At 39.8% G+C, this 10586-nt stretch overlaps 1 protein-coding gene across 1 annotated transcript; it reads right to left on the bottom strand.

The window, feature by feature from the left end:
• Positions 1-592: 592 nt before the first annotated feature.
• LOC103799953 (fatty acyl-CoA hydrolase precursor, medium chain-like) lies at positions 593-10320 on the bottom strand. The gene is made up of 13 exons (XM_009072311.1): positions 10248-10320; positions 9415-9619; positions 8953-9091; positions 8559-8692; positions 7895-8048; positions 7542-7643; positions 6620-6718; positions 6029-6169; positions 4759-4839; positions 3453-3600; positions 2677-2826; positions 929-1001; positions 593-779 (listed from the first exon to the last, which is right to left on the bottom strand). Exons 1-13 carry the CDS (start codon positions 10318-10320, stop codon positions 593-595), a joined length of 1686 nt encoding a protein of 561 aa, XP_009070559.1.
• Between the last annotated feature and the right edge of the window lie 266 nt (positions 10321-10586).

The following is a 10586-nucleotide window of genomic DNA, read 5'->3' as shown; positions in this document are numbered from 1 at the left end:
GACAGAAACCTTGAGCCTTGTAGGGGAGTCACAGCTAAATTTGAAAGGAGAGAAGTGTGGGCAGTGCAGACAGTTTCTCCCTTTCTAGCATTGGAGAGAAATCTTAATTCCAGCACTACCATTACAAATTATGTACCACAACAGTCAGAACTATACTGTCTCTGTCGTAAAACCAACTCACAAAGCAGAACATTCTGTAATTTCACTTTCTTTCCACAGAGGACATTTCTCTTATCTCCATCAGACCACTGATGGTGGTACCACACGTACCACTGCAGAAACACTTGACATCAGAAGACAGTTTTACTTGCAAATTGGGTCTTTATTGATTTCACTTTATTAAAACAATGTTGCTGCTACATTCTGTCTTCAGTCATGGGGAAGTGCAGAAAAACCTGAGCACTGGGGAAATCTGGTAGCTATAAGTGAGGGATCAACTGGAGTTAATACAGTGAATAATTGCAAATATGACAACTGTGAAGAAAAGGTGAAGAGAAGGGAAACATAATCTTATCCTCAAAATTATTTAAAATAATTTCTTTTACTACCAAAATAGCCTGCCACGTTTAAATGTGCATGTTTAGACTGTAACTTATAACTCTGAATTAACCTTCTTGTTTTCCACTCTTTTATTTGTCTTTTCAAGCATAAGCTTTCTCCAGAAATCTACCTTCTTTTCTTTCAACTTTCTGTCTTTCTTTTGTTTCAGGTTTATCTGCAAGTATTCTTCATGTAGGTTGTAAGATGGCCATTCAACCAAACCCTCTCCATTAGGATTTCTGCAAACAATAAGAAAGAAAGAGTGAATGCCTTTTTCAGTCACAGGGGAATTCAGGCACAGAAGTAAAGACTGAACCAACAAAACAGCTAGCTCACTATGGAGTCAGTGCAAAGCAGCAATATGTGTCATGGATGTTATGATTCTTACCCATTTCGAGCAAAGTTAGCCCAGTACTTCATTAGAGTTCTACTAAGGTTCTTTTCTTCCTCTGTAACTTCACCTGAAAGACAAGGTACAAAATCATTATTTTGTGTGGCAGAAATCAAGACTTTGCTACTACAGGAGCAGCATTTCAGTCTGTGAATATGCTGTAACAACCTGTGGATTGCGACAGAGACACTATACTTGCAAAATGTCAGTAATACAGCAAGCATCAGGGGATTTTGTCGAGAGATTTCACCAGTCTTCAACAATGACACTACCATAATTAGCCTGGGGAATTAGGGTACATGGAAATAACGTGATTTGCCTGTAGCTTTCCAGGAAACCAGAAGCAGAATCAGAAAAACCCCATGTGTGCCATGTCCCAGCATGACCCAAGGAATGGGCCACATGGTTTGGCTTCCTGGATCTCATTCCAGTTTTGTGGCACTGCAGTTCTCCCTGTTATTCATAGCAAGACTAGGCTGATACAAGGTGATGTCATTTCATGTCTCAGCATTTCAAGAACATTCATTTAAATGCAGTTACACATGAGCCACTGAATCACTAGGTGACAATAATTGCAGTTGCAGTGTGCTATTAATTATAAATGCATATCAATACATTGAGAAAAGCATTTGCTATATTAACACCCTCAGGAAATTCAGGCAAATAGGAAAAGAATAGAAAAGTGTTTTCCAGTGTAGTAAGTACATCAGTTAAAGGGTAAGTATAAAATATAAGCAAAATCAAAAGGCTCTAGTAACAGATTAACAAAGGCTTTTACAACATAGCTGAAAGCTCCAGAGGTCAATGGAGTGAAAGGAACTAAAGTTCCATGGCTTTAATTTTGAAAGACTATGAACTCCTGTGAATGGCAAAGATAAAAGCAGAAAAAAACCAGTGAATTCACTTAAAATAAGTAGAATTTCTGTGTTTCTTTGGCAAAATAAGATCTGATCCTAATTTGTTTCATGGGAAAGAAGATACTCCAACCTGAGTATTATTGTGTTAGACATATGTAATTAAAGCAAATTGCTGGATTCATCATGTTCCTTAGGGATGTGGCATCAGGTGTCTTAGCTGTTGACCCATTGGCACATTCATTTGCAATGTATCAAGATGGAATTCTGCCTGAAGGAACTTACAGAACGCCAGGAGAATTTGGGGAGTACACCCTGAATCCCCCTCAATGGACTGGTTCTATTTTGAATAAAATGTGTAAGTATTAATTAAGTCAAAGGGCAAAACAGATTTAACCATTAGATCTTCACACAGAAAATGAAATACTGGAGTTCCAAGCCTTGCTCTGAACACAGCTGGAACACTACCTGCAAAAGAGACCAAGTGCCCCAGTCTCTGGAGCCTGACAGCCCATGGGATTTCCTAGAAAGGAGGAGACACTAAGCTTAAACTCCTCAGGAAAAGAAGAGATCCTAGATTTCCTGCTTCTGAGCACTTTGTCAGTCCTCTGCAAGTTTAATCGACCTTTCCTTCCATTTTCAGCCAAAGCTATTTGGCAAGCACATGCATAGCCTACTGTGCTTCAGAATGAGCAAACTGCACATGAGAAACAGTGGAGAAGAGAGTTAATTAGTGTTAAACAAATTCTAACAGGAGAAAGGGTTACGCTTTGGTCTCACTGTTCATATATGCACTTTAGTCTGATTGAAATGGAAGTAGCACTACTGAAAAGAATAATGCCAGTGCTAGGAGACTAATTTATAGGTGAACACTGATTGTCTGTTCCTTACTGCGGAGCTGAATATCTCCAGCCAGAAAGGGTCCTCCAAAGACAAAGCCAACTTCATCTCCATGATCAGCTTTCACATACTCTGGTTTACTGTCCCAGTATGAGCTGGGGCGGTGCTGAAATTCAAAGAAGTAGGCAGGAGCTCCAGACTCTAGAAGGTATAACACAGAAATGAGTTAAAGAAGAGATACATAAACCACAGCTGTCATCAGCTGTTTAAAGTATCACTTTAAACATGCCCAAAGCTTTATACCAGGCATATTTCTCAAGTAATGTTACATTCAAACAGGTACTTTTAATTCAAAATTAAGAACAAATGAAAAAAAAGAAAGATAGATTTACCCTAGGAAAACTGAGACAAAACAAGATAGCATCTAATTATATCTCAGGTTCTGGGATTATTTCCAGTTCTGGGTATCCTGGCATGGCTTGGCTACACTTAGACACCAGAAAGTCTCCAGACCACAGAGCTGCAGGGCCAAGGACAAAGGTGGCTTTGATATGTTTCAATTTTCAAGCCTGTATACTTGAGCTAGCAAACATTTACCTGCGTTATCGTGCTCTGCTATCCATATATTGTGATTATGAGCACAGTGCAAGACACTAGTGAAAAATAAAAGCCAACATACACTTGCTTCACAGAATCCTGCAGACCTGTATTATTCTTCACCCTTCAGTTCCCAGTGGGAATCTCAAAAAGCATTGCCTATGCATGACAGGATTTGTGTCTACATGTAGTAAGAGGTTTGATTATCCTGCTGGTGTTCATAAGCTTACCCCTGTGGTAATTGAGTGCTTTGATGGCTGGCATGACGATCGCCATATCCCCGAGCAAGTCCAGAAATCCATCCCGTAGCTCGGCAGGATCATCTGTGTTTCCTAGGTATTCATCGACTATCATGGGCAGAAACTCTGATGGCAAATCCTAAGAGATAAAGGGGAAATGAAAAACAAACAGACAAATTATCACTGTCTGAATTAGCAAATAAAATGTCACCTTTTAAACTCCAGAGATTCTGTAAAGCACAAAGGCCCAGGACAGCATCCATGTTATGGGAAACAAAGCCTATTCAGGCTTTTAGTGGGGAAAAAAGCCCAACATCAACATCAAAAAAAACTCAACAAACCAACCATCTCAGGTCAAATTTGCACCAGATTTATATGGGCTAAAATTCTATAGGAATCAATGAAGATGGTCTCTCCTGCCATGGCTGCAGGGAGAGGATTAGACAGAATGGCCATAAGCCGAGACAGGGAGAGTCAGAGGAAATGGTAGGGGAAATGTTTTCCATTTTAGGGTGTTCAGGCACTGGAACAGATTGCCCAGGGAGGTGGTGGAGTCACCACCCCTGGAGGTGTTTAAGAGGTGTCTGGATCTGGTGCTGGAGGATATGATTTAGGGGTTACAGCAGTGACAGGTTAATGGTTGGACTCAATGACCTTAGAGGTCTCCTCCAATTTTGATGATTCTATGATTCTAAGATCCAGCAATTTCTCCTGATAATACCTTTGGCTTCTGTTTTCTTCAGGAGAAAAGAGCTGGGAATAATAAAAGTAAATTCTCTGAGTCCTTAAGGAATTTGGGACTATTAGACTATAGGGCAAGACCAATGGGATCTCCAAACACAATGTAGGGTTTTTTTGTGTTAGAATTTGCTGCTTGAAAAATACACTTCAAAACTAGGAATGCAAAGTAACTACTTTGAAAGCTAAATTTAATTCGATGCAAACACATCGAAAAACCTGTCAACCAGGAGATTAGCCATGAGATACCCTGACATTAGGAATACTATGACAGTATTCCTATGTACAAATACATGAAACAAAAACGTTTCAGAGGTCTAGAAGGTCTAGGAAAGGTCTTTGAGAGGTCTAGAATTTCTCTGTATCCCAGGCCTGACTCAATCCTACTTTTGTGTAACCCCATACACCCTAGTCCCGTCAGCTTTGCTCAGCCTCTCCCCAACGGATAACATGAGCTCTGTTCTTAGTAACACTATGACTCAAGCAGTTAGACATAATTCTGTTATATGCAGGAGAAGAAATTTCACTTCTCAAATCAGATTAGTGCATCAGTACTTACTATCATTGGCAGAAAGAACTCTATAGTTGAAGCAATTGACTTTTTATCTCCTATTTCCTTCAAACCTGTCATTTTTGATGTCTGCACAGGAAAAAAAAAAGAGAATGTTATTAGCACCATTCAACTTCTCCATTATTTTTAACACTGAAGCTACATTATTCCACTTTGTTCTTACTACTGGTGTTCATTTTTGATGCACCATATCATATGCAGAAGTGCTGCAGCATACAGCAGCTGTCTTGAAAAGCTTGTATTTACTGCAGTAAATGTGTCCTTGGTGGGGGTTTCTACATAAACTACTCATGCTAAGTAGTTTATCTTTAAATCAACACACATTAAGAAACTTGTAAGACTAGAAAACATTAGGGCAGAGCTGAAGCAAAAAGTTTATGTCTCACAGGTTTATTTTCCTTCTTTTAGGGGAGATCTTAAAAGTAACTGGCAGCCTGTCTCTAGTCCCACTGTTTGAGCCCTTTGAAATAAAGATAAGGCAGTGCTCCTCATCTTTTACAGCACCACATGAAATGACTCTTTTGTCTGCAAAATGCATTAGAACAGACCTCACTGTACACTGCTCTTCTCAGACTCAGTACCAACACACTCCCAGACACACAGTTGTTACATAGATTTGGAACAAATGCTTTGTACTACATAGAGAAACATGAATACTTGGGAAATGAGAAAAAGAAGGACAAGAGAGAGGACACAAACCCATCTCCTGCAGTTGTGTGCATGGATAGCAATTGCTCCTTTTGAGTAACCCATTGAGCTCACATGAGAAACGATTTCTGCACAGAGAGTGGGCTGGACAGCTGCATTATCCACATGTCCTGTCCCCAGATGAGATTTTCAAATGGAAGCTCTTTCTGCACGGTAATAATGACACACAGGGGAAGCTATTTAAGGTGATCAATGCCACATTTTTAAACCTCATGTGTTGTGTGGGAAAGGACTGGGTTTATTTTTCTGTCAGCAATAAGCCTTTGACTTGCATTCTTTTTCCTCTCTCTGCCTGGATGGGGGATTAACATTTCAGGATAAGAAAATACAGAATTGATGTTCCAAGGATGTCCATGTAGCTTATCTTGCAGGATGAAGCCTGTCTCACTGCTTTGTGACCCATTGTCACAACAGAGTCACAATGCAAGCAAAGTTTACCCTATATGTGTTTCCAACAATGCAAAGCCTTGTCCTACCAGCAAATACCTTCTCACATTGTCTGCATCAGTTAAAATACACATTAAAAAATAAAGATTAGCCATTCACTTACAGATCTAATATTCCAGCCAAATTCATTGTTGGTGACTCCAACCATAAACGGGACTGCATTAAATTCTTTCCCAGCCATTATCACTTCAGGTGACTTAGGAAGAAATACTCCATCCAAAACTAAAGGTACAAATGAGATGTCCTGAAGGAGTTAAAAAAAGAAATCAAATTACTTGTTAACAGTACTTTCAATTTTTCCTTCAAATCATATAAGATGCCCACATTTAACCTTCCAAGTGCAAAAAAGGGGTTTAACAGATCTGAGTACCTACAGCCGCTGTAACATAAATTTAGTCTGGCACAAGAGTATAAAATTCAAGCCTGGTTGGGTTGAGGTATGGAGTAATGCAGTGGTTTCCTGATCCTTCTGACTGACATTGAAACACATGCATGGCTCAAGCCTTGCCCACAGCTTCACAGGTGCTGTGACACTGCTGAAATTGTAATGAAAAATTATGCGAACTGATTTCAACATTTAGGGGGTATTTAAACGAAAGTTAAGAAAAATCACCTTTGGAACAATGAACTCTGGTCAGAGGCTGAGCTAAAGTTTTACAAGAATGGCATTAAAAAAAATCTTAATCTCACCTACCGTGCTCTTAGAGATGATGTGCTCTGCTTCCTGCTTCCGTAAGCAGTTTACAAGTGAGAGTGAACTGCTCGTGTCACACTTAAACACACTCGCAATTTGCTGAAAATTGTTAACAAAGACAAGGACCGTTAGCGATGAGGTGGTCTTGGAGGAATTTATCAACAGAAAGGTATTATACACAGTACTGTTATCAGTTTGATTTAAGGGCAGATTTAGGCGAGTTTGATAGATTGTGGAGTGTTTTGCTTTACTAGAAATACTACAGTTTGACCACAAAGTGAAATCATTCTGGCATACTTCTTTCTTGCTGTATTTCCATTACTGTTCTACAACAAACCTTGCTGTAGAGATCACTCAAGGTTGTAGCATAAACCAAATAAGGAAAGGAAAGTCACAATTTATGAGAGACTTAGATTATTCCTACCTGTTGCTACAGGAAGAGAAATGAAAAGGTATTTATAGAAAGGAATCTTATTTTAAAGTTTTGCTTTGTATTTAATCAATTAACTTCACACAATGGCCCTCCATAAAAGACCATAGCTCAATGAAAACTGAGTATCTCTTCTGGACCTTTATTAAACCTTCCATAATGAAGGTCATAGTTACTGTATCAGGGACAGTGGGTATGAAAATGGACATATGCCTAGCTGAAAATACCTAAGCCACCCACAGCTAATATAATCACAGAACTGTACAATCTAACACCAAAGGAGACTGAAAACAAATAGACTCTGAATGAAAATTCGCTTAGTGCTGATCTATATATTTACAGGAATGCTGTGCTAATAAATTTGATCAACTTTGTTGCATAATATGCAATGAGATTTTCCCCCTTTCTCTTTGAACCAAATTATCACATGTAAGTATCCTACTTTATGTCATAAAGGCTTGAAAATGAAAACAAATAAATAAAAGAGCCTACCTTAAGATCTGTTGAAATATATGCATCTTTATTGGAGGGAAGCAGAATTCCACTCTCTGATATTGCTTTATGAAAGAGACCCTTAGACAAAGGAGATAAAACCTGCCAAGAAGGGAAGAACAGCAAGTATTTATTCTCCATTAACATCCTTATCCCATAACTTTATGCTTGACTAGACTCCTGGATTCAGTGGGGAATTGCACACTTTTATTTGCTTACAGGGAGGGTCTCCAGATTTAGCACACTGTGCTATTAATCTTACTGTCAAAACAGCACATTAAGCATGAAATGTTGCACTAATGGAGGGTATTTTTTTAAGGCTTTACTTTCTGATTTATCTACTGCATGCTTACATGTGCAAAAACAGAGCAAGATCCTGCAGATATACCAAAGAGTGTGACAGATCCTGGATCTCCTCCAAAGTGTTCAATGTTTTCTTGGACCCACCGAAGAGCTGCTACTTGATCCAAGTAGGCCCAGTTGCCCCGAGCGTGTTCATCCCCAGTGCTGGAAGAAAAGCATTACAAGCCAACTTCTCAGGAAGAGTAATAATACCAAACTAAAGTACAGCTCACCAACTTACATTTTGTGCAAAGTGTCACATTTGGCCAGGAAGATGTGTATAGCCCCTGACCCACAGTCCTTTACAGTCACACCTAAGCCCCTGACTCGCTCCTGCTGTCTTCTTACCCCTACACAAATGGATCCCTGGCCTTGACTTGATACGAGCTCTTGTTTTACACACCAACAGATGAAAGTAAAGGCAAGAACAAATATCGTGTCCGGAACCAAATAAGCCCACCTACGATTTGACAGCAGGTTGCAATCAAATGACAAAGAAAATGGGATTCACAGGCATGTCTTAATGTTCCTAAGTCCTGATGTCAGTGAAGTATGTACATGTGAACCACTGTGTCAGTGGGAAACTGGTACAGAAGTTCAGCTGATTTAGCCAACAAAACTACCCATGCCTTCAACATGACAGGATTATGTAAAAAGTGAAAGAGGTTGTCTTACTTGAAGAATCCAAGGAGTCCAAGTCTGTACTGAATTATCACTACCACAACATTCTCGTAAGCTGACAGTGCAGAACCATCATACCTAGAAGCTCCACCAAATATAAAATTGCCTCCATGGATCCACACCATTACCTTAGGGAAAAAAGGGTGAGACACACTTCTATGCATTGCTTTGCACATTTCATTTGAAGAAGGAAAACAAGATCAGGGAATTAAGAACTCCAAACCACTGAAGCATAATGGCAGCTGAATTTTAAGTTGGTGGACTTTGAGTTTTACATACTGATATTATTTCTGCTAGTGTTACATCACATTTTCAAAAGCAGTTAAGTCTCTTAGGAGCTATCATTAGGTGCACACATGCAATACATTTGCACAATGGGTTTACATACAGGTAGCTTGTCCTTCTTGCTCGAGCCAGCAGGGCTGTACACACTGAGATACAAACAGTCCTCAGATGTTTGGAATGCAATGTGCTTTTCTTTAAAGTTTTTTTCAGCTATTTTCAGCATGGATAGATCTTGAGGACATCTGCACAAAAAGAAGGGAAGCATGAGTATTAGTAACTAAACTGCAATAGCATCAATCTAACAATGACAGAGAAAATTCACTCTCTCTTGCCCCACAGGCTGAATTCCCACAGTGTTTGAACTCTGTGTTACGTAAGTACACTGTTAGAGGTGCAGCCTGTAAAGCACATTTCTACACTTGGACTTGAAATTTCCATTCTGGCAGTGCATTCACTAGCAGTCAACACAAGCTCTTTACCAAAACTCAGCCCTCTGTACCCCAATAAACATGACACTGACCAACACGAGCAGGTGCTATATACAAATGAACTGAAGAGCTCTCACAGTGGTGGGTAAGAAGTTGCATCTCTCAGACCGTTCCAGGGTTCTGGTGGTTCAGGTGGGGAAAACCTCAATGATCCAACAGGGGCTTTTGCAAAAGGAATCCCAAGGAAAGCATTCACAAGTCTGTCCGTCCCCTTCACACTTGTCTGTTTCCCTCTGAGCCGCCCAAGTGCAATAGTCACCTCTGGCTCAGCACCATTCTGGCCTAAGTAACATATAAGGTGAAGAAAAATCAATTAAATTGCATCTTCACAATTATCAGACAATGAAGGTTTTTTAACTGACTGCTTAATTTAGAACATTTCAGCTTATGATTTAAAGCATTTCAGCTTATTCCTTCCCATTTTGTTCCATTTTCATTTCACTTTTGTGCAGTGACAGACACTCCCTGCCAAACCCTCCAGCAGCTGATTCTGCCAGTGACAGCTGCAGCTAGGTAGGACAGAGTGTAGCCAAGAGAATAAAGCTAAATTTCAGAGCAAACAGCAAAGCCATTAACATTTTATAAATTTATCATTCAAGATCTTAAATACATTTTGTTTAGATAATCCAGAAATGTTTTTGCTTTCTACCTTTCAAGCAAGATGGAAAGCTTAATATTAATAAAATCGTTTTTGCTTTCTACCTTTCAAGCAAGACAGAAAGCTTAATATTAATAAAATAATCTCAGAAATTATTTCATCTCACAAACCCAATCATTTTTGCACCATGAAGATACTTTTACAGATTGCTAACCAAAGCATATGAAATTTACTGCCTTTTGAAAAATCACACTGCAACTTGCTAGTGCAGTCACTTCCCCTGGAGCAATAACAACAGATTGTGCATCTCACCTGCTCCACATGTGCTGAATGCTGCACTACAAAACAGTGTGCAAAGCAAACCAATCTGCCCTCGAGGAGACATTTTTCATGCGCAGTTGGACTCTACATGACTTGCTGGTTTTATGCGGAACTGAGGGGGACAAAGGTCCCTGCCCAGGGCACTCAGAGCAGGGATTGAGTGCAGCTAAATTCCCTGTACACCTGCACTGCAGTAAATATGTCCAGAGTGCCAAAAGAAACTCTTGGCACAATGTCCCTAAGTGGTCCTAGATCCTGGCAATGGCCCAACGCAGCCTGGGAACAGCAACCAGAGGACTAATCCTAGTTCATCTGCTGTCAGGGATACAA

Source organism: Acanthisitta chloris, unplaced genomic scaffold (genome assembly GCF_000695815.1).
Source record: "Acanthisitta chloris isolate BGI_N310 unplaced genomic scaffold, ASM69581v1 scaffold23493, whole genome shotgun sequence".
Lineage (NCBI taxonomy): Eukaryota > Metazoa > Chordata > Aves > Passeriformes > Acanthisittidae > Acanthisitta > Acanthisitta chloris.
This window is presented reverse-complemented; position numbering and strand designations above follow the sequence as displayed.

What these genes read in the sequence shown, in the direction of transcription:
- LOC103799953 (XM_009072311.1), bottom strand. Translation starts at nt 10,320, where the DNA reads ATGTCTCCTCGAGGGCAGATTGGTTTGCTTTGCACACTGTTTTGTAGT. An exon ending in GCAACTTCTTACCCACCACT is followed by an intron (nt 9,092 to 9,414) that starts GTGAGAGCTCTT and finishes CTTTTTGTGCAG; the next exon opens with ATGTCCTCAAGATCTATCCA. An exon ending in AGTTCTTTCTGCCAATGATA is followed by an intron (nt 3,601 to 4,758) that starts GTAAGTACTGAT and finishes TTTATCTCTTAG; the next exon opens with GATTTGCCATCAGAGTTTCT.